A 27110-nucleotide genomic window follows, 5' to 3' on the forward strand; every position below is an offset into this window, starting at 1 on the left:
ACATGGTGAAACCCCGTCTCTACTAAAAGCACAAAAATTAGCTAGGCATGGTGGCAGGCACCTGTAAGCCCAGCTACTCGGGAGGCTGAGGCAGGAGAACTGCTTGAACCCGGGAGGCTGAGGTTGCAGCGAGCCGACATCACGCCATTGTACTCCAGCCTGGGCAACAAGAGCAAAACTCCAAAACAAACAAACAACAAAAAACAAAACACACAAGAGAAATGGGTTCAGAGAGCTTCCAGATGGCTGGACACATGGAGGTTTCTGGAGCGTGGTGCTCCAGGGAGGGGACAGAAGTTCCATGCCCCTTCCCCTATACCTTGCCCTGTCTCTCTCTTCATCTACACCATTTGCAATATCCTTTATAATAAACTGGCTAAGCGTTTCCCCGAGTTCTATGAGCTACTCCAGCAAATTAAAGCCAAAGAGGGGGTTGTGGGAACCCCAATTTGAAGCCAGTTGGTCAGAAGTTCTAGAGGGCCGGACTTGCAACTGGTGTGGCATGAGGCAGCCTTGGAGACTGAGCGCCCAACTTGTGGGATCTGACACTATCTCCAGGTGGATTGTGTCAGAAGTGAATTGGAGCAGCTTGTGTCTGCTGCTTGGTGTGTGGGGAAAAACCTCCACACATTTTGTCACAGAAGTCTTCTTCTGTGTGGATGATTATTGTCATGTGGGAGTAGAGAAAAAACACAGTTAAAGAGTTTTTCCTAGACAGCACTGTGGTGTCAAAACTCACCAAGTGGCCGGGCGCAGTGGCTCACGCCTGTAATCCCAGCACTTTGGGAGGCTGTGGCAGGCGGATCACGAGGTCAGGAGTTCGAGACCAGCCTGGCCAACATGGTGAAACCCCGTGTCTACTACAGATAGAAAAAATTAGCCGGGTGTGGTGGTGCATGCCTGTAATCCCAGCTACTCAGGAGGCTGAGGCAGAAGAATTGCTTGAACCTGGGAGGTGGAGGTTGCAGTGAGCCGAGACCGTGCCATTGCACTCCAGCCTGGGAGACAGGGCAAGACTCTGTCTCAAAAAACAAAAAACAAACAAACAAAAACTTGCCAAGTATTATATATGCTGATTCTTATATGAACAGTCTATTCAATATAACCAGGTATTATCTTTATAGATCTATATGTACCTGGATTAAGCAGTTAATATTACATGTATTATCTAATGCATCTGCCTATTACCTAACACATTTGCCTACTTTCTCATTTTCTACTAAATTTATCAAATTTGAAACTGATGTTCCTATTTTATAAATAGGAAACATCTTCTTACTAGAGTTAGGTAAGTCTACTCTTATGATTTAAGAGTTTTTCTTATGTTTAAATGTTTAGTTCTCCCAGAATATTTTTCACTATATTTATATTTAATGATAAAGGATAAATAGCTGTATCATGACAGTGTCTGACAGTAGTTCTGAGGACCATTTTCTTTTTTGAGGCCACCAGGCTGAGGAGCCTGCAGCAAAGGGTATCTGTTAGGCAAGAATCTTGAGAGAAAGAAAGGGTCATAACAAGTGTGAAGGGAGACTAGAAAGTGAAGCCAGGGAGACGTGTCAGGGCCTGTCTGTGGTCTAGGGAGCGATGATGAAGCCACTGAAAAGGTCACGGAGAGTCACCATGGGAGGCAGTATTCCTGAAATCCAGTGGCCAGGGTGTGGAGGAAAGGGGTGGCACACAGGTATCTAGGGGAGGCTAAGGAAAAGGGAATAGGTGTGACCATGAGCTCAGATGGACATGTCCCTTGGATTTGTGTGTTTATAGTTTTCCCCATATTTCGAAAATTTGGAGCCATTATGTCTTGAAATAGTTTTTGTCTCCTCTCTTCATAGACTCTAAGTACATAATATTAGAATATATGATTTTATCTCAAAACTCACTGATGTTCTGTTTTTTTTTTTTTGTAGATTTTTTTTCTCTGTGTAATTCATTTCAGACAGTTTCTATTGCTGTGTATTCCAGTTCACTAGTCGTTTGTCTGCAATGTCTAATTCTCTCCAGTGTATTTTTAAATTTCAGGCATTGGGTTTTTCATCTCCAGAAATCTGACTGAAGTCTTTTTATCCCGTATCTTCCATGTATCCCCTTACCAGGCTCATGTTTTCCTTTACCTTCTTGAACACAGGAATATAGTTATAGTAACTGTAGTAAAGTCTTGTCTACTAATTCTATCATCTGTATCATATGATTTGACATGATTCTATGTTCTTAAAAAAATGACTTGCACAGGGAAGCAAAGTCATTAATTCAATACATAATATGAAGTGCCAATTTTGATTCATTTCTGGACTTCCTATTCCCATTGTCCTATTTTGATTTATTAAATAAATTATTAACTCATTTTGTATCATTACATATTAGGATTGTTTTAAAGTTGGCTAAGCCTCTGCCCCACTGTTGCTGTTTTACTTGTTTTAAATCAATGCATTTGTTGCAAATTTTTCCACATAAATTTCCCTATCACTTCCTCAACTTATGAAACTATATTAGAATTTTAACTGGTATTATACATTAAGCCATGTGGGACATCTTATTTTAAAAACACTTCGTCTTCATAGGCAGGAAAAATAAAAGTTCTTTATTTCTGACATTTAACTTCAGCAATAATCTTCATCAACCTATTCATTCATCCATTATTTATCCATATTCTTATGCCCTGTTATATTTCTTTGAAAGCCTCGATTAATAGAGTCTCCATAAATTAATGGTTTTCTCTACTCCTTCCCAATATTCATACTTCATTTTTTCATGGCTCATTACGGATGTCCAAAACTGCTGCACACAAGTGGTGACAGAAAGCACCTAATTCCCTTCTATTTTACATAAATATCCCTTATTGCATTTTTGCCTTTTTTAGCATATTATCAGAAATGAACATTATATGTTATTAAATGATATAATAATGTATGTTGATATATTATTTCAAACATCTTAGTTAAACGACAAATGATTAATAATTTTTCTTATATCAAATTGGATTCAAATTCTTGATACTAACATTATTTGATCTTTAGTGAATATACGCTTTAATGTGTGGCTATGGTCTGTCAGCTAAAATTCTTATTTAGAATCTATTTACCTGTGGGTATGTAAGTGTGTGTGCATTTTTTTTTTTAAGATTCGGAGATAGGCCTGTGGTGAACTTTATTTTGAGCTAATCCCTGCTTCTCGTAAGTGACCTTTCACACACTAACCACCTAGTCTATTGTAATTTTGAGAACCATAACCACAAGGTGGCAAAATAATTAAGAAGGCAGTTATATGCTTTTTTACTTCTTCATCAATTCCATACCATTGGGAGTAACTAAATAAAACATACTTCAAAGAAAGAAGTCAAATTAAATGACTGTCATTGCCCATTAATAAAAACAACAATCTGAGTCATATAATTTAACAAACAGGGAAGACAGAAAGATGGTATATTTATTGCCTGACTACACTGGCATAACTCACTTTAACAAAAATTACCACATTTAATAATACAACCTTATAGCTAAATATTAAACACATATTAATTAGGGCCAACTTTGAAGAATTTCTAATTCATCCATTTCCTTATTCACTATTCTATATGAAGCACTACGCTAGGTGCAGGGTCATTATAAACAAGTTTTTTCTTCAGGAAACTTACAAGCTAGTGCAAGCACTGAAAAACATTTTCTGTAAAGGGCCAGATGACAGTATTATAGGCTTTAGGGGCCATACAGTCTCTGCTGCCAACTACTCAACTCTGTCACTGTAGGGCAAAGAGTCATAGATAATATACAACAAATGAGCATGGTTGTGGGAGAAAACTTCATTTACAAAACAGGTGGTAGGCCAGATTTTGCCCATGGACTAGTTTGCCAACCCATTCACTAGTGGAAAATAATTAACTAACTAGCAATTTCAATTTGATGTGACAAATACAAATAGATGCAGGCAAAGGTTGTTATGGCAATATGACCTAAGACAATCAAAGGCCTCTTGGGAGGAGGCAACAATCCAACTAATGACTTCAATTTCTCAAATTCAGCAAATAAAAGTAGCTTTTTATAATGTGTAACCATTATAAAACAATTCAAAACCTCATTCTGAAAACGTACAACGTATTTGATAAAAGAATTGCTTTAATATATGATATTCTCTACTGTTTCTCAAAATTAACCATAAGTACAATTGAAAGCTTACCGTGAGTGACTATTTTGAGAACAATTAAGGTTGATAAAAATCTCAATGGCAAATTGGAGCTCTTAAAGAAAGCAGCTGTCTTTGGTTTACTCTCCACAGAATGCTGTGAACTATCCTGAATTCCTTTAGTTACCACTCCTTGAAAAATGTCTTCACCCAATCTCCTCAATGTTGATGTCACAGTCGAGTGCTGTTAAAAATATGTATAATCTTAGTATATTTATTCATGTTCAGAATGTATCTTTTTTTTTTTTGGAGACATAGTCTTGCTCTGTTGCCCAGGTTGGAGTGCAGTAGTGCAATCATGGCTCACTGCAGCCTCAAACTCCTGGGCTCAAGCAATCCTCCTACCTCAGCCTCCCAAGAAGCTGGGACTACAGGCACTCACTACCACACCCAAGTTTTTTTTTTTTTTTTTTGGTAGAGATGGGTCTCACTAAGTTGCCGAGGCTGTTCTCGAACTCTTGGGCTCAAGTGATCCTCCTACTGTGGCCTCCCAAAATGCTGGGATTACAGGATCATGAGCCACTGTGCCTGGCCAATAACTATTTTAAATATTAAATCAAATACATGTATTAAAAGTAAGTGAATCTGTGGCTAAAGTTGAAAATATGTAAAATTGGAAAGTGACAATTTTATCAACTTAAAAAATTATTTAAGTATGTATATTTTTCTAAAACGTGTAAGAACATAAGATCATGCTATATTTCTGACACAGAGAAATATCAAGGGAACAGAGGTGGATACCTACTCTCTCAGTTGCTGATTGCTCCATCATCAATGAAAACCAGCTTATCAGGCACATCTTTCTGTGTTCGCTTATGAAATGATTATCTAGAGCCTCAGTCCCTTCAGCTAACTCTGACTACAAAAGTAATAGCGACTCCAAAAACTTTTAGCAATTTCAAAACAGTAAAATACTGGGTTAGAATCATAGATAATTCTCATGGAGAATAAAACAAAAAAAAATGGGCAAAATAGAAATAGTAGCATGAAACTACCTCTAAAATAATATATGATCTAATGGTATTTGATTTATCTATTAAGACTAAAACGAGGCTGGGAGCGGTGGCTCACGCCTGTAATCCCAACACTTTGGGAGGCCGAGGCGGGCAGATCATGAGGTCAGGAGATCAAGACCATCCTGGCTAACACGGTGAAACCCTGTCTCTACTAAAAATACAAAAAATTAGCTGGGCGTGGTGGCGGGTGCCTGTAGTCCCAGCTAGTTGGGAGGCTGAGGTAGGAGAATGGTGTGAACATGGCAGGCGGAGCTTGCAGTGAGCTGAGATCGCACCATTGCACTCCAGCCTGGGTTACAGAGCGAGACTCCATCTCAAAAAAAAAAAAAAAAATCAAATGAAAGGAAAGCATTTCAAACTGTTGCAGATCAGAATGCTTAATTAACCCAGATTTGGTAAAAACTTAAAATTTCCTTTATTATGACCCAATTCTCCAATCTCATGTGACTGAGTTTTTATAGCAGTTTCCCCTATCAGCATGGAAATTTGTGACCAACTGGTTCCTAACTCAGTATTGATCCTGCAATGTGGGTAAGTTTTAGCTTTTAAATTTCTGCATCTAAAATTAAAAATAAATCTATTGAGGTTTTGCAGGTGACAAAGGCCAAATGGTTGAGTGGTCAGACACACAAGCAGTGAAATCTAATTTAAATATATTGTCAGTACAATTTTTATATTATTAGAAAAAAAATACATGTGTTTTTAAACCTTTGTGTAAAATATAGAAAAAAATGTTCGAAACTCTACTTACAATAAGTGTGTTAAATGACAGGATTAAGGTAAACATTTTGTTTTTAAAATTATCTCTAATGCTTTACTACTACACTTTTATAATGAAAAAATAAACTTGAAAAAAAAAATGTGGGCCGGGCGCAGTGGCCCACGCCTATAATCCCAGCACTTTGGGAAGCCGAGGCGGGCGGATCACAAGGTCAGCAGATCAAGACCATTCTGGCCAACATGGTGAAACCCCATCTCTACTAAAAATACAAAAATTAACTGGGCGTGGTGGCGTGCACCTGTAATCCCAGCTATTCAGGAGTGTGAGGCAGGAGAATTGCTTGAACCTGGGAGTCAGAGGTTGCAGTGAGCTGAGATCGTGCCACTGCTCTCCGGCCTGGATGACAGAGCAAGACTCTGTTTCAAAAAAAAAAAAAAAAAAAAAAGTGGATAGTATTTGTCTTTAATTGAAGGAAAAGAGAAAAAAAATCCAAAAATAGCACTCTGGGTTGTTGCTGAAGCTTCACCTAAGGATGCTAAAACTTTTGCTGAAACAAATCTAGACCCAAAATGTCTAGTTTTCAATTTAAAATCACCCATCATTCCAAGGACCAGAAAGATTTCAAACTGAATGAAGAAAAGACAATCAACAGCTGCCAACACCAACAGGACAGAATGTTAGAATTGTCTGACAAAGATTCTAAAGTAGCCATGACAAAAGAACACCTGCATATGCTTTTAGAAAATCTCATTGAAGACATAGAAAGCCTTACCAAAGAAGACATAGAAAAAGAACCAAGTGAATATTTCAGAACTGGAAATACAATAACAGTCTCAATAACAGAATGGAGAGGATGGAGGAAAGAATAACTGGAAAATAAAACAACAGAAAACACCCAACCTGAACAACTGCAAACAACCTGGAAAAATAACGAAAACAACAACAACCAGAACTTCAAGGAATAACAAAACATCTAAAATCACGTCATTAGAATCCAGGAAAGGAAAAATCAGGTAGGGCTGAAAAAGCACTTGAAGAAACTGGGGGCGGTGGCTCACAGTTGCACTCCCGGCACTTTAGGAGGCCAAGATGGAAGATCGCTTGAGCCTAGGAGTTCAAGACCAGCCTGGGCAACATAGGGAGACCCTATCTCTACAAAACAAAAAAAATTAACCAGGTAAGGTAGTACATGACTGTGGTCCCAGCTTGAGCCCAGGAGGGTGAGGCTGCAGTAAGCTGTGATTGTGCCACTGCACTCTAGCCTGGGCAACAGAGCAAGACTGTCTCCAAAAAAAAAAAAAAAGAAACACATACACACATACACAAAACATGAACTTGAAGAAATAATGACTGAAAACTTCCTGGACTTGGCAAAAAACATGACCAGAGACTGAAGAAACTAAACAAACACCAAACAGGCTAAAATAAAGAGATCAACACCAAGACCCATCATAGTCAAACTTATAAAAACTAAAGACAAATGTGTGTGAGAGAAATGAGACCTTACATATATGAGGAAAATAACTCAAAATGACAGATTTCTTATCAGACCATGGAGGGCAGAAAGAATTGGCAGATTTTTCAAGTACTGAAAGTAAAGAACTGTCACCCTAGAATCTGATAGCCAGTGAAAATATCCTTCAGGAATTGAAAGGAAATCAAAATATGTTAAGAAAAACTAAGAGTTTATGTCATCAGCAAACCTACCCTAGGCCAGGTGCGGTGGCTTATGCCTGTAATCCCAGCACTTTGGGAGGCCGCGGCAGGTGGATCACTTGAGGTCAGGATCACTTGAGACCAGCCTGGCCAACATGGCAAAACCCCATCTCTACTAAAAATACAAAAAGTAGACGGGCATGGTGGTGGGCGCCTGTAATCCCAGCTACTTGGGAGGGTGAGGCAGGAGCATGGTTTGAACCCAGGAGATGGAGGTTGCAGTGAGCCAAGATCATGCCACTGCAGTCTAGCCTGGGCAGCAGAGCGAGACCCTGTCTCAAAAGAAAAAGAAAAAAAACTACTCTAAAGAACAGATAAAGAAGTCCTCTAAACAGATAGATAGGATATAATCAAAGAGGGAACTGTGGCACATCTGGAAGGAGAGAAGAACATAGCAAACAAAAATATGGGTAAATACAATAAACTTTCCTTCTCTTCTTGAGTTTTATAAATTCTGTTTGATGTTTGAAGCAAAAATGGTAACATTCTCTAATGTGGTTCTAAGCGTATATGGAAAAGGTTAAGGGATAAAAAGGGAAGTAAAGTTTCTGTGCTTTATTCAAACCGGTAAAATGACAATACCAACAGACTGAATAAGTTACACATAATGTTGTAGTGAATGCTTATAATTTTATGTTGCCCTGGCATTCATTTTAAATATAAGTTGGACTTTTTCACCCTAGAAGCAGGGATCAGTCACTTTTAACACTGTTTCCAGTTCTAAATCCCCAGTTCCTAAATATGTTTGATCCAGATACCTGCCTTAGACAACTCCTCCCTGATGACCACTTCCCTATGGGATAGCTAGATGCAGCCCGCACAACTTGTCTCACAGACCCTCACACCTCACTATGGACTGTGTGAATACGCCACAGTGACTACCTCCTAGAACTCATGCCTGCTTGCTTTAAACTCAACAAACAAAACACTCTGAAAAACCTGTATGGGTAACATCCTGGACTCCAATAAGGGCACTTGCCCACAGGTCCCTTTCTCTCTCTCTCTCGCTCTCTCTCCCTGCCTGTGCTTCCTGACTTCCAAGTATGTGGACTCCAGGTTTGCCATGTAACTCCCAGGACCTAAAAGTAATAAATTCTTTATTTCAGCCAGATGGGTTGGCTCACGTCTGTAATTCCAACAATTTGGGAAGCCAAGGCAGGAGGATCACTTGAGGCCAAGAGTTAGAGACCAGCCTGGGCAACAAAGAAAGACACTGCCTCTACCAGAAAAAAAAAAAAAAATTTTTTTTAATTAGCTATGTGTGGTGGCGAACGTCTGTAATCCTAGCTACTTAGGAGGCTGAGGCAGGAGGATTGCTTCAGCCCAGGGGCTGGAGGCTGCAGTGATCTATGATCACCACTGCACTCCTGCCTGAGCAACAGAGTGAGACTCTGTCTCAAAAACAAACAAGAAAAACCCTTGACTTCCAACTTCTATGACTTCTAATCATTGGAGGGGTACTCTCCATCTTAAAGATCCTAAATTAAAACAAATGTAATAACAAGAAGAACTATTAGAAAAGTTATACAAAGAGATACACTCAATACACTATAGATAGAGGAAAATAAAATTCTAAAAAATGTTCAAGTAACCCGTAAGAAAGCGGAAAAATGAACCAAAGAAATGAAAAAGAGAAACAAAAAGAACCACCCACCGTAGTTAAAAAAATAAAGTTACAGCTTAAGCCCTAACATTGATAAGTATATTACATGTAAATGGCCTAAAACACCAATTAAACACAGAGCTTGACAAAGTTTATTTTTTCTAAATCCAGCTATATGCTATTTATTTTTAAAAAAAACTCATTCTAGATATAATATAAGCAGGTCAAAAGAAAAAGACTGGGAAAAGATATATTATTAGAACATGAATCAAAGGAAGCCAGAAATCTCTATATTAGTATCAGATAGAGATTTCAGAGGCAATGCAAATGATCAGAGATAGAGAAGGACATTATAAAATGAAAGAAAGGGCGAATCCACCAAGACATAATCCTAAATTTACAAGAACACAGTTACAAAATATGTGAGGCAAAACAGATGAAGGTTATAACATATAAATCTACAATTATAGCTGGAGACTTCAACATTCATCTATCTCTCCACACTTGATAGAACAGGATAAAGTATCAGCGAGAATATAGAACAACTCACAAACACCATCAACCAACAGGATCAAATTGACATTTATGCAACACTCTACCAAACAATGGAATACATATTCTCAGCCATAAAACAACCTCAACAATACAACTAAACTAGAAAAACAGAATAACAGAAACACAACAAACTTCTAAAGAATTCAAGGGTTGAGCCAGACACGGTGGCTCATACCTGTAATCCCAGTACTTTGGGAGGCCGAGGTGGGCAGATCACTTGAGGTCAACATGGTGAAACCCCATCTCTACTAAAAAAAAAACCAAAAACACAAAAATTAGCCAGGTGTGGTGGTGGGCATCTGTAATCCCAGCTACTTGGGAGGCTGACGCAAGAGAATCACTTGAACCTGGGAGGCGGAGGTTGCAATGAACCGAGACTGCGCCAGTGAACTCCAGCCTAGGTAAGAGAGTGAGTGAGGCTCTGTTTCAAAAAAAAAAAAGAAAAAGAAAAACATAAATGAAACAAAGAGATGATCCTTTGAAAGATCAATAAAATGGAGAAACAGAGAAACTTCTAGCAAAAAAGGCGAAGTAAAGAAAGAAAACACAAATTATCCATATCAAGAAGGAAATAAGGCTACCACTACAGATACTGAAGACATCAAAAGGATAAGAGAATACTATGAAAAACTCTACACCATAAATTTGCATACATTTGAATGGCTCAGTTCTTTAAAAAGCACAAACTACTAGAAATCATCAGTATGAATTACATAACTAGAACAGCCCTGTAACTATTAAAGAACTTAAATTCATAATTTAAAACCTCCCCCAAAAGAAATCTCATCCACATAGTTTCACTGGAGAATTCTACCAAATGTTTAAAGAAGAATGAACACTTAGTCTACATAATTTCTTCCAGAAAATATAAAGGATAAGACCCTTCCCAATTCATTTTATGAACCTAATATTGCCCTGATACAAAACCAGAGAGTTCAAAACTATAGACAAATATCTCTCATGAATATAGAAACAAAAGTCCTTAACAAAATATTAGCAAATAGAATTTGCTAATATAAAAACACATAAAAAGAATTAAACCCCACAACCAAGTGGGTTTTATTTCAGAGAGGCATGACTAATTTAATAATTCAAAGTCAATGTAATTCATATTAACAAGTTAAAGATGAAAAAGATCATGTATCAATCAATGCAGAAAAAGTATCCAAAAAAATTCAACATGATTCATGATTTTTAAAAAACTCAGAAAAATAGGAATACAGGGGAACTTGATTGAAAGTATCTATGAAAATACTACAGCTAATATTATACTTAGTAATGGCAGAATGAATTTTCCTCCTAAGAGGAGAAACAAGGCATGCATGACTACTCTCACCATCATATTCGACACACTGCTAGAAACTCTAGCTAACGCAATGAGGTTGGGAAAGGAAATTAAAGGCATACATATCAAAAAGAAAAAAAAAAACACAACACTGTCTTCATTTGCAGATAACATTATTTTCTATGTAAAAATCCTGAGGAACCTTCAAGAAAACTCCTAAAACTAGTAAGGTCAGGGTTACAGGATACAAAATAAACAAAAAACAATTTTACTTCTATACATTATCAATGAACATGTAAATATCAACAGTAAAAAGACAATACCAATTAAAATTGCTCAAAAAATTTAAATACTCGGCCGGGCGCGGTGGCTCACACTTGTAATCCTAGCACTTTGGGAGGCCGAGGTGGGCGGATCACGAGGTCAGGAGATCGAGACCACGGTGAAACCCTGTCTCTACTAAAAACACAAAAAATTAGCCGGACGTGGTGGCAGGTGCCTGTAGTCCCAGCTACTCGGAGAGGCTGAGGCAGGAGAATGGTGTGAAACCGGGAGGCAGGGCTTGCAGTGAGCTGAGATTGCGCCACTGCACTCCAACCTGGGTGACAGAGCGAGACTCCGTCTCAAAAAAAAAAAAAAAAAAAAAAATTTAAATACTCAGCCAAAAATGTAAACAAGAATGCAGCAATTTTATGCTGAAAACTATACAACACTGATAAATCAAAGTTCTAAATAAGTGGACAGACATTTTATGTTCATAAATTGTAAGACTCAACAAAGGAAAGATGTCAATTATTCTCAAATTGATATACAGGTTTAACACAATTCATATCAAAATCCCCGCAAGACATAGATAGGGAAGATTATTCTGAAATACAGAGAATATATTCAAAACAGATATTGTGAAACAAAATCAAGAGGTAATATTAGGTGGAGTATTACTTATAGATAAATTCCTATTAACCAATTACCTGTGCTCCAGCATCTAGCTGCCTTAGGGACCAATATATACATTTTACAAAAGGCTCGTGAAGTTTGATATTCACAAATGGCATCCACTGTAGCTGCTCTGTCATCAGAGGCAAAAGCTAAAGATAAAATGATGGAAAATAAATATAAAGGCACAGTATTTTTAAATGTCTGAAATCAATTACCACAATTTTCCAAAATTATCTTCAAAAACAAAACAAAACAAACAGTTCTCCAACAAAAAACCTTCATTTTAAAACTATATGCAATACAATTTGGCAATATGTATTTTAGTTTTTATATGTGCATTTTCTTTCATCCAGCAATAACAGTAAATCTAGTTTAAGGAGATTAACCTACACAAAGATACTCTATGAACCTTAAATGATTAAATAAATTTACAGTATATATGTAACCATTAAAAATGATAACCTAGATTTATATTTATTGCCATGGCATATTCTGGAGTGAAAAAAGATGTTTACAAGGAAGCAAATGGAATAAAAATCTTATTTATATAAACTATATCTATATAAATTTATACTGAAAAAGATATATGAAAGGATTTTTTAAAATGCTGGATTTCAGAAACTGGAGTAATATTTACTTTTTTATATGTCTACATTGCATGCATATCTTAATATGCTAATTTATTAAAATACTTAACTGTTTAAGGATGTCTATGAACTTTGCTTCAAAAGTACATCATTTTGCTAAATGATTTCAGGACCATAAAGATATATTCTAAAGCTCTAACAGAATATTCCCACTTCTGAGATACCAACCTAAGAAAAGCGATTTAAGAAGATCCCTCCAAAAGCCATGTACAAAGATATTTATTGCTACACTGTTTATAAGAGTATAAACCTGGAAGTAATTGTATAGCAATCAGGAAAATGGTTATGTCAACTGTATAAAGATTCTCCAGACTAATGATTATGAGTATATTGTGTGTATATACTTATATGTATTTTGTAAAATTTTCCATATATTATGATGTTTTGACATCTTAAAAAACCTTTCCAGTTGGGGAGAGACTGTCCCTCCCTGGACCAGCCAATTATTAGATACAGCAAAGTGCTCAGCGTAGAGTATGCCTCTGACAGACAAATTAACCAATTCAGAGCCAGACCCCTTCTGTCTGGCCCTTGTATCCCAGCAGGTAATATTCTCTGCCATAATCTTACCAGAGTCACTAGGGACCACCCCTAGAGCTTAGTACCGCCAAAATTATTCAAACTAGCCAATCCTATTTATTCAGCCTGCCCTGCATTGCCTTTCATGTGGAAACCACAATAAAGGGTCTGCCCAGTGCTTTCCCCTTGACTCCTGTCTTCCTACCATCTGACCACTCTGGTGTCTTAAAAAAAAAAAAAAAAAAAAACGAAAAAATTATAGACACCTCATAAGTTGAGAAATGTCTAAATAGTATTTTTATGGAATAAAATTTGGTAGCCATATATTCTCTTACAGTCATAATCTCAGTAAAATTTTATATAAACTTCTCCCCCCAACTTTTTAATAAAGACATGCATCAGTTAATGACAGAGATACACTCTAAAATAACAATAAATAGTAAATACATAAACCGGTAACATGGTTGTTTATGATCAAGTATTATATACTGTACATAACTGTGTATGCTATTCTTTTACGTAACTGGCAGCACAGGTTTGTTTACATCAGCATCACCATAAACACGTAAGTAATGTGTTTTGCTACAATGTTATGACAGCTATGATGTCACAAAGTGACAGGAAATTTTCAGCTCCATTATAATGTTTTCTTTTTATATTCTTTTTTTCTTTGCTCCATTATAATATTATGGGACCACCGTCATATATACGGTCTACCATTGTCTTAAACATCATTATGCAGTGCATGGCTGTATATTAAAAGGGATTATACACCATGACTAAGTGAGATTTATTCTTGCAATGCAAGGACGGTTCAACATTTTTAAAAACTGGTGTAATACACCATTTTAACAAAATGAAGGACAAAACCCACACGATTATTTCAACTGACAAAGAAAAAGCACTGAACAAGATTCAACGCCCTTTCATGATAAAAATACTCAACAAACTTAATAGAGGGAAACTACCTCGATATAATAAAGGCTATATATAAAAAGCCCACACATCACACTATGAAGGTAAAAGAATGAAAGCCTTTCCTCCAAAATCAGGAACAAGACAAGGATGCACACCCTCACCACTTCTGTTCACCATAGTACCAGCCAGTGAAACTGGGCAAGAAAAAGAAATAAAAAGTATCCAAATTGGAGAAGAAGTAAAATCATCTCTCTTCTCAGATGGCATGACCTTATGTCAATCCTTAGGTCAAAAGTCCTAAAGATTCCACAATTAAAAAAAAAAGTTAGAATACATAAATTCAGCAAAGTTGCTGAATACAAAATCAATACTCAAAAATCAGTTGTGTTTCCATACACTAACAATGAACAATCCAAACAGGAAATTAGGAAAACAGTTCCACTTACAAATAGCATCAAAATGAATAAAAATACTTAGGAATAAATCTAAGCAAGGAGGTAAAAAACTTACACACTAAAAACCACAAAACAGTGATAAAAGAATTAAAAGACACAAATAAATAGAATGAAATTTCATGTTCATGGGTTAGAAAACTTGGTATTAGCAAGGTGTCCATGCTAGCCAAAGAGATCTACAGATTCAATGTAATCTCTACCAAAATCCCTACAGCATTAATTTACTATGGTGAACAGTATAGTAGTTCTTCAAAAATTGAAAATAGAACTATCAAATGATCTAGCAATCCCACTTCTGGGTATATATCCAAAGGGATTGAAAACAGGATCTTGAAGGGATATTTGCAAGCCCATATTCATATCAGCACTATTTACAATAGCCATGAGATGGTACCTGCCCAAATATCCATCAATGAATGAACAGATAAGCAATACGTGGTATTCATGCATAAACAAATATTGTTCCACCTTAAAAAGGAAGGAAATCCTGTCACATGCTACAACATGGACGAACCGTATGGATATTATGCTAACTGAAATAAGCCAGTCACAAAAAGGCAAATACTATTATGATTCCACTCATATGAGAAATCTAATGACAAATTCATTGAAGCAGAAAATTGAATGGTGGTCATCAGGAGTGGGGGTAGGTGAAATGGGGAGTTGTTATTTAATAAGAGCTATGGTTTGAATATGTTCCTCAAAATTTATGTTTTGGAAACTTAATACCCAAATCATCAGTGTTGAGAGGTGGGGATCTATTGGGAAGTGTTTACATCAGGAGAGCTCTGCCCTAATGAACGGATTAACGGCATTATAATAAAGGCCTGTGGGACTGGGCTCCCTTTCTCCTGCTCTTCCACCCGGTGGGCACACAACGTTCATCCTGTTTTTGCTCTTCTGCCCTGTGCCATGTGAGGATGCAGCAAGAAAGCCCCTATCAGATGCTTGGACGTCCAGCTGCCAGAACTGTGAGAAATAAATTTCTGTTGTTTACAGATTGCCCAGTCTCAGATATTCTGTTGTAACAGCACAAAACAAAGACAATGGGTACTGAGTTTTAGTTTTGCAAGATAAAATATTTCTGGAGGGCTGTTGAAGGACAATGTGAATATACTAATGAACTGTATATTTAAAAATTATTAAGATAATAAATTTTTTATGTTTTCATCACAGTTTGAGAAATTATATGGGTGGACCAGATAAAAGACTTACTTGAATAGACTTACAAATCTTGTGATATGTAAGGTATTTAACTATGGTTATTCATTATACTATCTGTAAGCCAATACTTTGAAAAATATTTGAATATATCATGTGTTATCATATCGCTGTTACCAGTGGTAAATTTCATTTGCTCTGGGGGACTTAACCATCAACAGTTCCATGAATTTTTTTATTAGAAATAGAGGATTAATATCCTTACCGGCCCTAACACATGGCAGTGAATTTTTTTTAATTTTTGAGCTCACGGCTGAGATGAACATTTTCTAAATAAGAACAGCACTCAATCATTGAACAGTTTTGGAAATTACCTTTTGCTGCACATTGTTCACTTTTCTTACTAGAGTCAACCTGAAATTACAAATCAAAACAGTGCTTATATATGCAACTTACACTACAGCAGTCATTTCAACAACTGTTTGAATCATAATGTTAAGCTGCATAAACTTCCTTTGTTGTCAGATATTTTAAAAAGAGATGAGATCTCCATTCCAACAGATTTGCAGCAGATATATTTTCTGACTCCAAACTACAGTTCTAGCAGCATTATTTGAATCCCAGTGCAAGTGCAAAACAATCTGCATATTTCAAGATCCATTTGACTGCAATTGAGGAGCTGCCAACTGACCTTCAATTGGAAGTGATTAATCTCCAATACAGTGATATACAAAAAGAAATATCAAGAGAAGAATCAAATAGAATTCTGTAAATGCTTTTCAAGTGACAAAGTCATATGCCTGTCTGTGGTCCCACTTATATGAGATACTTAGAATAGGCAAATTCATAGAGATAGAAAGTAGACGAGAGACTACCAGGGTCTATAGGGGAGGAAGGAATGGGAAGATATTGTTAAATGGGTACAGAATTGTTTCAGATGATGAAAAATTCTTGAAATTGATAGTGATGATGGTTGTACAGCATTGCGAATATACTTAATGCCACTAAATTGTACATTTATAAATGGCTAAAATGATAAATATTAAGCTATGCATATTTTACCACAGTGAAACAAAATCATATGCTCATGGATTGATGTCAATTATTTGACAATACTTAGTGTATAAAAAGACATTTTCAGGCCAGGCATGGTGGCTCATGCCTGTAATCCCAGCACTTTGGGAGGCCAAGGCGCGTGGATCACCTAAGGTCAGCAGTTCAATACCAGCCTGGCCAACATGGTGAAAGCCCTGTCTGTCTCTACTAAAAATGCAAAAATTAGCTGGGAGTGGTGGGCACCTGTAATCCCAGCTACTTGGGAGGCTGAGGCAAGAGAATTGCTTGAACTCGGGAGGCAGAGGTTGCAGCGAGCCGAGATCGTGCCACTGCACTCCAGCTCGTGTGACAGAGCGAGACTCTGTCTCAAAAAAAAAAAAAAAAATTTTTTTGAAGATGATGAAATATGTAAACTCTCATTACAGATCAGCATTAACAGATAAAAACATGCAATTGATTCTGATGACAGGAAACATTAAGTAAAATGATACCCCCAAATTCTAGTTTCCTTATTATTTGATCTACTGCAAAAAGTTTACTCCACATTGGCTGGGCGTGGTGGCTCATGCCTGTAATCCCGGCACTTTGGGAGGCCGAGGTGGGCGGATCATGAGATCAGGAGATCAAGACCATCCTGGCTACTAACACAGTGAAACTCCGTCTCTACTAAAAATACAAAAAAAAAAAAAAATTAGCCAGGCGTGGTGGCAGGCGCCTGTAGTCCCAGCTACTCAGGAGGCTGAGGCAGAATGGCGTGAACCCAGGAGGCAGAGCTTGCAGTGAGCCGAGATCACGCCACTGCACTCCAGCCTGGGCGACAAAGCAAGATTCCGTCTCAAAAAAAAAAAAAGTTTACTCCACATTAAATTTTGATTTTGTCAACAAAAAAATTTGTGAAAATTTGTTTCGTTTCTTATTATGTAAGTACTGGTATCTTTCACTTTGCTTTTTGGCCTGCAAAACCTAAAATATTTATCATTTGTCCTTTTACAGAAAAGGTTTGCTGACCTTTGTCATGGACTATAAACATTCCCATAGCTTAAGAAAAAACAGACTTCACTAAATTCATCTGGCATTGTCTTCTTTGAGGTTCCTGCCAAGCTCTTTGAAAACTTGCCTACTCTATCTCTACTTCCTATTTACTTTTAAACTAACAGACCTTGTTTTTAAAGAGCAGTTTTAGGTTTCTGAGTGTATTGAGCAGGAAGTTAAGAATGCTTACATGCCCCCTGTCCTACTCCCACCTGCCAGTGCCTTCCATTATTAACATCTTTACTAGTGTGGTACATTTGTTACAATTGTTAACACTGACATACTATGATTAACTAAAGTCTATAGTTTACATTAGTATTCACTCTGTTGTATAGTCTACAGATTTTGACAACATATAATGACATGTATCTACCATATATCACAGGAAATAATTTCACTGTCCTAAACATTGTCTGGGCTCCTCTCCTCTTTCTCAGAAACCCTGGCAGCTACTGATCTTTTAACTCCAGTTTTTGCTTTTTCCAAAATGTCACTATAGTTGGAATCATATAGTATGTAGCCTTTTCAGGCTGGCTTCTTTCACTTAGCAATGTGCATTTAAGGTTTCTCCATGGTAAAATATAGATCCCTTGCTTAAAACCATTTCCCGTCTCCCTCTTATCTGTGGGATGACATTCAAACTTGCCAGCAGAGTTCTAGAACAGCAGGTGACTCCACTTCCAGTTCACTGCAACTTTCCTAACATCATACCTCACCCATACCCTGTAATAGATACATGTCATGACTAAGGCAGCTCGTGTCTCCTCCTTCAACTACTAGGTGTCTGTCTCACAAATACCTACGATCCTTCAAAGCTTAACTTTTAGCAGTCACTTCTACAAAGCTTTTCCATATATTTTCTTATCTTAGGATATAATTTATCTATACCAGTGGTTCTCAAATTGTGGTCCCTAAAACTACAGGAAGAGCATCACTTGGGAACCTGTTAGAAATACAAATTCTGGGTCAGGAGTTCCAGATCAGCCTGACCAACATGGAGAAACCCCATCTCTACTAAAAATACAAAATTAGCTGGGGGTGGTGGCGCATGCCTGTAATCCCAGCTACTTGGGAGGCTGAGGCAGGAGAATCGCTTGAACTTGGGAGGCAGAGGTTGCGGTAAGCCGAGATCGCACCATTGCCCTCCAGCCTGGGCAACAAGAGTGAAACTCTGTCTCAAAAAAAAAAAAAAAAAAAAAGAAATACAAATTCTGGCCAGGTGTGGTGGGTCATGCCTGTAATCTCAGCACTTTGGGAGGCTGAGGCAGGCGGATCACTTGAGGTCAGGAGTTTGAGACCAGCCAAGCCAACCTGGTGAAACCCCATCTCTACTAATATAAAAATTAGCCAGGTGTGGTGGTGTACACCTGTAATCCCAGCTACTCGGGAGGCTGAGGCAGGAGAACTGCTTGAACCCAGGAGGCGGAGGTTGCAGGGAGCTGAGATTGCAGCATTGCACTCCAGCCTGGACGACAGAGTGAGACTCCATTTCAAAAAAGAGAAAAAAAGCTGGGTGTGGTGGCTCACGCTTGTAATCCCAGCACTTTGGGAGGCCGAGGAGGGTGGATCACCTGAGGTCAGAAGTTCAAGATCAGCCTGGTCAACATGGTGAAACCCCATCTCTACTAAATATACAAAAATTAGCCGGGCATGGTGGCCAGTGCCTGCAATCCCAGCTACTTGGGAGGCTGAGGCAGGAGAATCGCTTGAACCCAGGAGGCGGCGGTTGCAGTGAGCCAAGGTCATGCCATTGCGCTCCAGCCTGGGCAACAAGAGTGAAACTTCGTTTCAAAAAAAAAAAAAAAGAAAGAAATACAAAATTCTGTGCCACATCAGATCTACTAAATCAGATTCCAGGGATAGAACCTAGGAACCTGAGTTTTAACAAGTCCTGCAAGTGATTCTGATGTGTGCTAAAATTGGAAAGTCAAGTTTCTTTCAGGTATCTGACTTTCAGTTTCTTCATAGCAAACACTGTCTTTTCCTAGACGTTTCATTTTTTCATGACAAAAATTCACTTCATTTATATCCTTATCCCCTCTAAATACCAAGCCTTTTCCGACAGTATTTATATTCTTAATCCAAACATAACAAAGTATTTTTTCTTATCTTTTGAATGTTTCAAAAGATTTGGCATATTTCGTCCTACTAAAAAAGTAACAATGGTCCTTATTCATAGTGTGGCAGTAGTAGGGAACTGTGAACTCTTTGCAAAACCACTTTTTACAATTTGTCCTTTCAACGTTTAAGATCATCAGGTGATCTTTACATCAGATACATTGCCTTTTGCTTTCTTACTGTGATGATCTGACATTGTCAGATTTTTTCTCTTTTTTTTGAAACAGAATCCCGCTCTATAACTCAGGCTGGAGTGCAAGTGCAGTATGATCTTGGCTCACTGAAACTTCTGCCTCCAGGGTTTAAGCGATTCTGGCGCCTCGAGGAGCTGGGATTACAGGTGTGCACCACCATGCCTGGCTAATTTTTGTATTTTTAGTAGAGAGAGAGTTTCTCCATGTTGGTCAGGCTGGTCTTGAATTCCTGGCCTCAAGTGATCTGCCTGCCTCGGCATCCCAAAGTGCTGGGATTACAGGCGTGAGCCACTGCACCTGGCCAAGTTGTCCTGGCCAAAATGTCACAATGAAGAACATTTTCTGGCTTCCTTCCCAAGCTGCCTTTGTTTTTTGTTTCTTGAGATGGAGTTTTGCTCTTGTTGCCCAGGCTGGAGTGCAATGGCGTGATCTCAGCTCACTGCAACCTCCGCCTCCTGGGTTCAAGCGACTCTCCTGCCTCAGCCTCTCAAGCAGCTGGGATTACAGGTGCCCACCACTACGCCCAGCTAATTTTCGTATTTTTTAGTAGAGACAGGGTTTCACCACATTGGCCAGGTTGGTCTTGAACTCCTGAAATCAGGTGATCTGCCCGCCTCAGCCTCCCAAAGTGCTGGGATTACAGGCGTGAGCCATGCCTTTGATTTCTGACTGTCAAATTGCCTAACTTTTGCAAAGTGAGTACACTAAAGTTTAGGGTGGCCTGTCTTAGAATGCAGAATCCTGGTGAAAATGTATCCTAATTGACACTTTGTTGGAAAAGCTTTATTATGGTAAAATATACATAACTTAAAGTTTACCAATGGCATTAAGTGTAATCACACTGTTGTGTAACCATCATCACTATCCATCCCCAAAACTTTTGCAAAATACCAAAATGAAACTCTGTATCCATTAAATAATAACTCTCCATTCTCTTCCCCCAGCCCCTGGTAACCACCATCCTACTTTGTCTCTATAAATTTGACTATTCTAGGTACTGCATGCATGGAAGTAGAATCATCTAATATTTGTCATCTGGTGTCTAGCTTATTTCACTTACAATGTCTTCAGGGTTCATTCATGCTGTAGCATGTGTTAATTTCATGACTGAATAAGTCTTGTGTATGTATATACCACATCTTGTTTATCCACTCATCCATGGATGAGCATTTACGTTGTGTCCACCTTTTTATTATGTATAATCTTGCTATAAACTTGGTGTTTAAATATCTGTTCAAGCCTCTGCTTTCGATTATTTTGAGTATATATCCAGAAGTAAAACTGCATAAGGTAATTCTGTTTTAAGTTTTTGAAGAATCACCATACTGTCTTCCACAGCAGCTGCATTTTACATTCCTATCACCAGTAAACAAGGATTCCACTTTCTGACATCCTTACCAACATTGCCAACACTTGTATGTATGTATGTACGTATGTATATATTGACACAGTCTCAATCTGTCTCCCAGGTTGTAGTGTGGTGGCACGATCTTGGCTCACTGCAACCTCCGCCTCCCAGGTTCAAACGATTCCCATGCCTCAGCCTCCCAAGTAGCTGGGACTACAGGTGTGCATCATCACACTAGGCTAATTTTTATACTTTTAGTAAAGATGGGGTTTCCCCATGTTGGCCAGGCTGGTCTCAAGCTCCTGACCTCAAGTGATCCGCCTGCCTTGGCCTCCCAAAGTGCTGGCATTACAGGCGTCAGCCACCATGTCCAGCTCTGTTTATTTTTTAAAATAAACATTCTAATAGGTGTTAAGTGGTATCTTACTGTGGTTTTGTATTTCCTTAGAGAGTAGTGATGTTAAGCATCTTTTTATGTGCTTAGGGGCCATTTTTTTATCTTTGGAGAAATATCTATTTAGGTTCTTTGCTTGCTTTTTTAAAAATAGGGTCTTTTTGGTTTTGTTTTTTGCTGAGTTGAAGGAGTTCCTTATATACTGTGGGTAGCAATCGCTTGTCAGATACACAATTTGCTAATATTTCCTCCCATTCTGGAGATTACCATTTCAATCTGTTGATGCACAAACATTTTTAATTTTGATGAAGTTCAGTTTATTTTTGCTTTTATTGCTTGTGCTTTTGGTGTCTTAGCCATGTAATCACTGCCACATCTAATATTATGAAGATTTTCCTCTATGTCTTCTTCTAAGAGTTTTATAGTTTTAATTCTTTGACCCATTTTGAGTTAATTTTCTTTTTGAGAGGGAGTCTCGCACTGTCACCTGGGCTGGAATGCAATGGCATGATCTCGACTCACTGCAACCTCCACCTCCTCGGTTCAAGCAATTCTCCTGCCTCAGCATGCCGAGTACCTGGGATTACAGGTGCCTGCCACCACGACTGGCTAATTTTTGGTATTTTTAGTAGAGATAGGGTTTCACTATGTTGGCCAGGCTGGTCTTGAACTCCTGACCTCGTGATCTGTCTGTCTTGGCCTCCCAAAGTGCTGGAATTACAGGTGTGAACCACCACGCCCAGCCGAGTTAAATTTTACATATCGTATATGGTAAGGCTCATACTCATTTTGTTGCATGAGGGTATTCAGTTTTTCAACACCATTTGTTGAAGACTGTCCTTCCTCCACTGAGTGGTCTCTGTACCCTTGTCAAAAATCATTGGACTATATGTGAGGGCTTATATTGGGCTCTCCATTCTATCCCATTGGTCTACATGTCTTATGTCAGTATCACACAGTTTACATTACTGTAGCTTTGTACTAAGTTTTGAAATCAGAAAGTATGAGAGATCTTTGTTCTTTTCATGGTTGTTTTGGCTTTTCATTGTGCCTTCAGATTTCATATGAATTTTAGGTAAGTTGTATTCTTTGACATATAAAAGTTTTATGTTTTTACGTTGTTAAATCTATAGCCTTCGTTTTGTTATTTTTGCCATTTGTGTAAACATTAAAAAACCTTCCTTGTCCTCGTATTTGATAAATATTTAATGTTATATTTTTGGGTTTTGTATGGTTTCACCATGACCTCCAAATATTTATCTACAATATATTTTGGTGTTAAAAAGTATGGTATAGAACCACCTTCTTTTTTTTAATGGTAAACCAGTAGTCTTGATACATTTATGAAATAATTCCTATTTTCCTCCATTGATTTAACATGCTACCTTTATCATATGTGAAATCTATTTACAAGTTTGGATCTATTTTTGTGGTCACAGTTCTGTTCCATCAATTTGTGAGCTCCTGTACTACTACCACGATGTTCTAATCACTGTGGTTTTAATATGTTTACATATGGGAATGGAATCTCTGATGAATTTTTTTCAGGAACAGTGATCCAAAAGTATGTAATGTAATCTTTAAATTTTTTTTAATCTTTATTTTCTTTTTTGAGACGGAGTCTCTCTCTGTCGCCCAGGCTGGAGTGCAGTGGTACAATCTCGGCTCACTGCAAGCTCCGCCTCCCGGGTTCACGCTATTCTCCTGCCTCAGCCTCCCGCGTAGCTGGGACTACAGGCGCCCGCCACAATGCCCAGCTAATTTTTTGTATTTTTAGTAGAGACGGGGTTTCACTGTGTTAGCCAGGATGGTCTCAATCTCCTGACCTCGTGATCCGCCCACCTCGGCCTCCCAAAATGCTGGGATTACAGGCATGAGCCACCATGCCCAGCCAAAATCATTTTTACTGTTACATTTAACTTTTTGATTTAGTAAGAACTGATGTCATAATAAATCTTCCTATCCAGCACATGCGAAATCCCTTGATTATCCAATTAAGTTTTCATATCGTTAAATAAAATTTGTAGTTTTCTACATTTTGTTTTGCATATTTTCTCTTTTATTTATTTTACTAGCTTTGTAAATTTGGTATTGTAAATACATTCTTTTCTTTAAATTAGATATTGATGTATTTGGAAGATTTTTTGCTTTTTAACAACTGGATACTTCACTGAAATCATGAGTTCTAATAATTTTTTGGTTGGTTTCCTTTCCTTTACATTATTTTAAAGTGATGAAAATAGGTCTGCTTTTCAATGCTAAATATTTCATTCCAAATTCTCATCATTTTGCTTTAGAATAATGTTAAATAATAGAGGTGACAGTAGGTGGTATCCCCATCTTGACCTGCCTTTAATTGTGTGACCATATATTAGCAATGTACAATCCAAAAACGAATTTAAGAACATGATTCTATTTTTGGCAGCATCAAAAAGAATAAAAATACTGTGAAACTAACTTTTCAAAATAAGTACAAAACTTATACCCTGAAAACGAGAAAATATAGCTGAAAGAAATTAAAAAGATCTAAATAAAATGGAAAGACATCTTGTTCATGGATTAGCAGACAATATTGTTAAGATGCCAAGACTTCCCAAATTAATCCACAGATGCAGTGCAGTCCTTAATCAAAATCCCAGCTGGCTTCTTTGCAGAAACTGAAAGGCTGCCCCTGAAATTCATATGAAAATGCCACTGACCCAGAACATATTTGGAAAAGAAGGACAAACTTGGAAGACTCACACTTTGTTTTTAAAATTTACTACAAAGCTACAGTAATGAATTGAGTGTGACACTGGCATAAGGACAGACAAATACCACAATGGAACGGAAATGAGAATCCAGATGTGGACCCTCTTATTTACACTGTATTTATTTTCAACATGGCACCAAAACAATTCAGTAGGGAAGGAACAGATTTTTCAACTAATGATGCTGAAACAAATGGGTACCTATATGTAAAAAATGAGGTTACACTCCTCTCGCACTATATAGGAAAACTAACTCAAAATGCATCAAACGCCTAAACATGTAAGAGGTAAAGGTATTAAACTCTTGAAAGAAAACATACAGATAAATCTTTGTGGCTCTGGATTTAGCAAAGTTTTCTTAAACATGATGCAAAACATACAAGCAAAGAAAAAAGCATAAATTGGACTTTATAAAAATGTAAAACCTTTATGCTTCAAAGGATACTATCAAGAAAGTCAACAGACAACTACTGAATGGAGAAAATATTTTCAAATCACATATTGGATAAGGTACATCCATCTTGAATATTTAAAAACAAAACCTCCTACAAAAAACTCAGTAATAAAAAAGATAACTCAATTAAAAATGCTCAATGGATTTAAATAGACACTTACCTATAAAAGATATCCAAACGGTCAATAAGCACATGAAATGATGCTCAACATTAGTCATCAGGGAAACATGAATGAAAACCATAATGACTGACCACTTTATACTCCCTGAGATGACAAAAATTTTAAACCCATATGTTTTGACCATGATATAAAGAAATCAAAACTCCTGCAGACTGCTGGCAGGACTGAACAACTGTTGAATCACTTTGACAAACAGTCTGGCAGTTTAGCAGTTCCACTCTTAGGTATGTAGTCAAGAAAAATGAAAAAATATGTGCATACAAAAATTTGTAGATAAATGTTCATAGCAACACTATTCATAACAGCCAACAAATGGAAACAACCCAAATGTCTATCAAATGATATGGGTAAATAAAATGTTAAATCTATATTATAGAATATTATTTGGTAATAAAAAGGAATTAAGTATTGACACATGTGACAACATGAGTGAATTTCAAAAACATAATAAATGAGTCAGCCACGGAACACTACATATTGTATGAATCTGTTTATATGAAAAGTCCAGAAAAGAAAATCTATAAAGACAGAAAGCAAATTAGCGGTTGCCTAGGACTGGAAGTGCTGAATAAAGGTTTGGGCAACTGCTAATGGGTTGGATTTTTTTTGGAGAGGAAAGATAAAATGTTCTAAAACTGATTAAGGCGATGGCTGCACAACTCTGTGAATACAGAAAAAAACCCACTGAATTGCACAGTTAAAATGCTACTTGTATAGGATGTGAATTATATCTCAATAAAGCTGTTACCAAAAATAAAAAAAAAACCCACCACCAGAACAAAAACAAGATATAATCAGGCCTGCTTGGTGCTCTTGGTCTTTGTGTCTCCTAAGTCTCTTTAAGCCTCCCACCTCCCTATTATTTACGCTATCAACTTCTTGAAGAGTCTAGGTCAGTTAATTATCTCACATTCCTAATTTATTTGCATGATTCCTTGTGTTGCTATGTAACTTGTTTTCTGACAGGAATACTTTGTGGGTAATTCTGTGTACTGTATCTTCCATACATATGTCTAGTTCCATGTGAAAGAGTTCCCTCTGAAACAACTCAGTTTCATACTTTACCAATTTTTAATCTTACAGTCATGCACTTCATAACATTTCAGTCAACTGACCACATATAACAATGCTGGTCCCATGAGATTATAATGCAGCTAAAAATTCCTATCGGCGGAGCTTGCAGTGAGCCGAGATCGCGCCACTGCACTCCAGCCAGGGCAACAGAGCGAGACGCCATCTCAAAAAAAAAAAAAAAAAAAAAAAATTCCTATGACCTAGTGATGTTGTAGCTGTTCTAATGTCATAGGGCAGTAAATTATTCATATGTTTGTGACAATGCTGGTGTAAAAAACTACCGTGCTGCCAGTAGTAATAAAAGTATAACACATACAATTATGTACAGTACATACTACTTGATAAAGATAATAAACGACTACGTTACTGGTTACATATTTGCTACACTATACTTTTTATTGTTATTTTAGATGTACTCCTTACAGTTATTTTAAAAAAAAAAAGTTAAATGTAAAACAGCCTCAGGCAGGTCCTTCAGCAGGTATTCCAGGAAAAGGCATTGTTGTCATAGGAGCTGATAGCTATATGTGTGTTATTGCCCCGAAGACCTTCCAGTGGAACAAAATGTAGAGGTGGAAGACACCGATATTGATTATCCTGACCCTGTCTAAGCCTAAGCTAACATGTGTTTGTGTCTTAGTTTTTAACAAAATAGTTGAGAAAGTAAAAAATAAAATAAAAATTTTTTAAATAGAAAAAAACTTAATAGGATATAAAGAAAATATATATATTTTTGTGCACCTGTACAATGTGTTTATGTTTTAAATGAAGGGTTATTAATATTAGAGTCAAAA

General features: G+C 37.4%; 1 protein-coding gene across 1 annotated transcript in view; it reads right to left on the minus strand.

Annotated features, from left to right (window-relative positions):
- CCDC138 (coiled-coil domain containing 138) overlaps positions 1-27110 on the minus strand; it is a 76250-nt gene that overhangs the window by 35338 nt on the left and 13802 nt on the right. The window contains 2 exon segments of the mRNA XM_063617043.1: positions 4174-4363; positions 12047-12163. Of these exon segments, the coding sequence (XP_063473113.1) occupies positions 4174-4363; positions 12047-12163 (307 nt within the window).

Source organism: Symphalangus syndactylus, chromosome 14 (assembly GCF_028878055.3).
Source record: "Symphalangus syndactylus isolate Jambi chromosome 14, NHGRI_mSymSyn1-v2.1_pri, whole genome shotgun sequence".
Classification (NCBI taxonomy): domain Eukaryota; kingdom Metazoa; phylum Chordata; class Mammalia; order Primates; family Hylobatidae; genus Symphalangus; species Symphalangus syndactylus.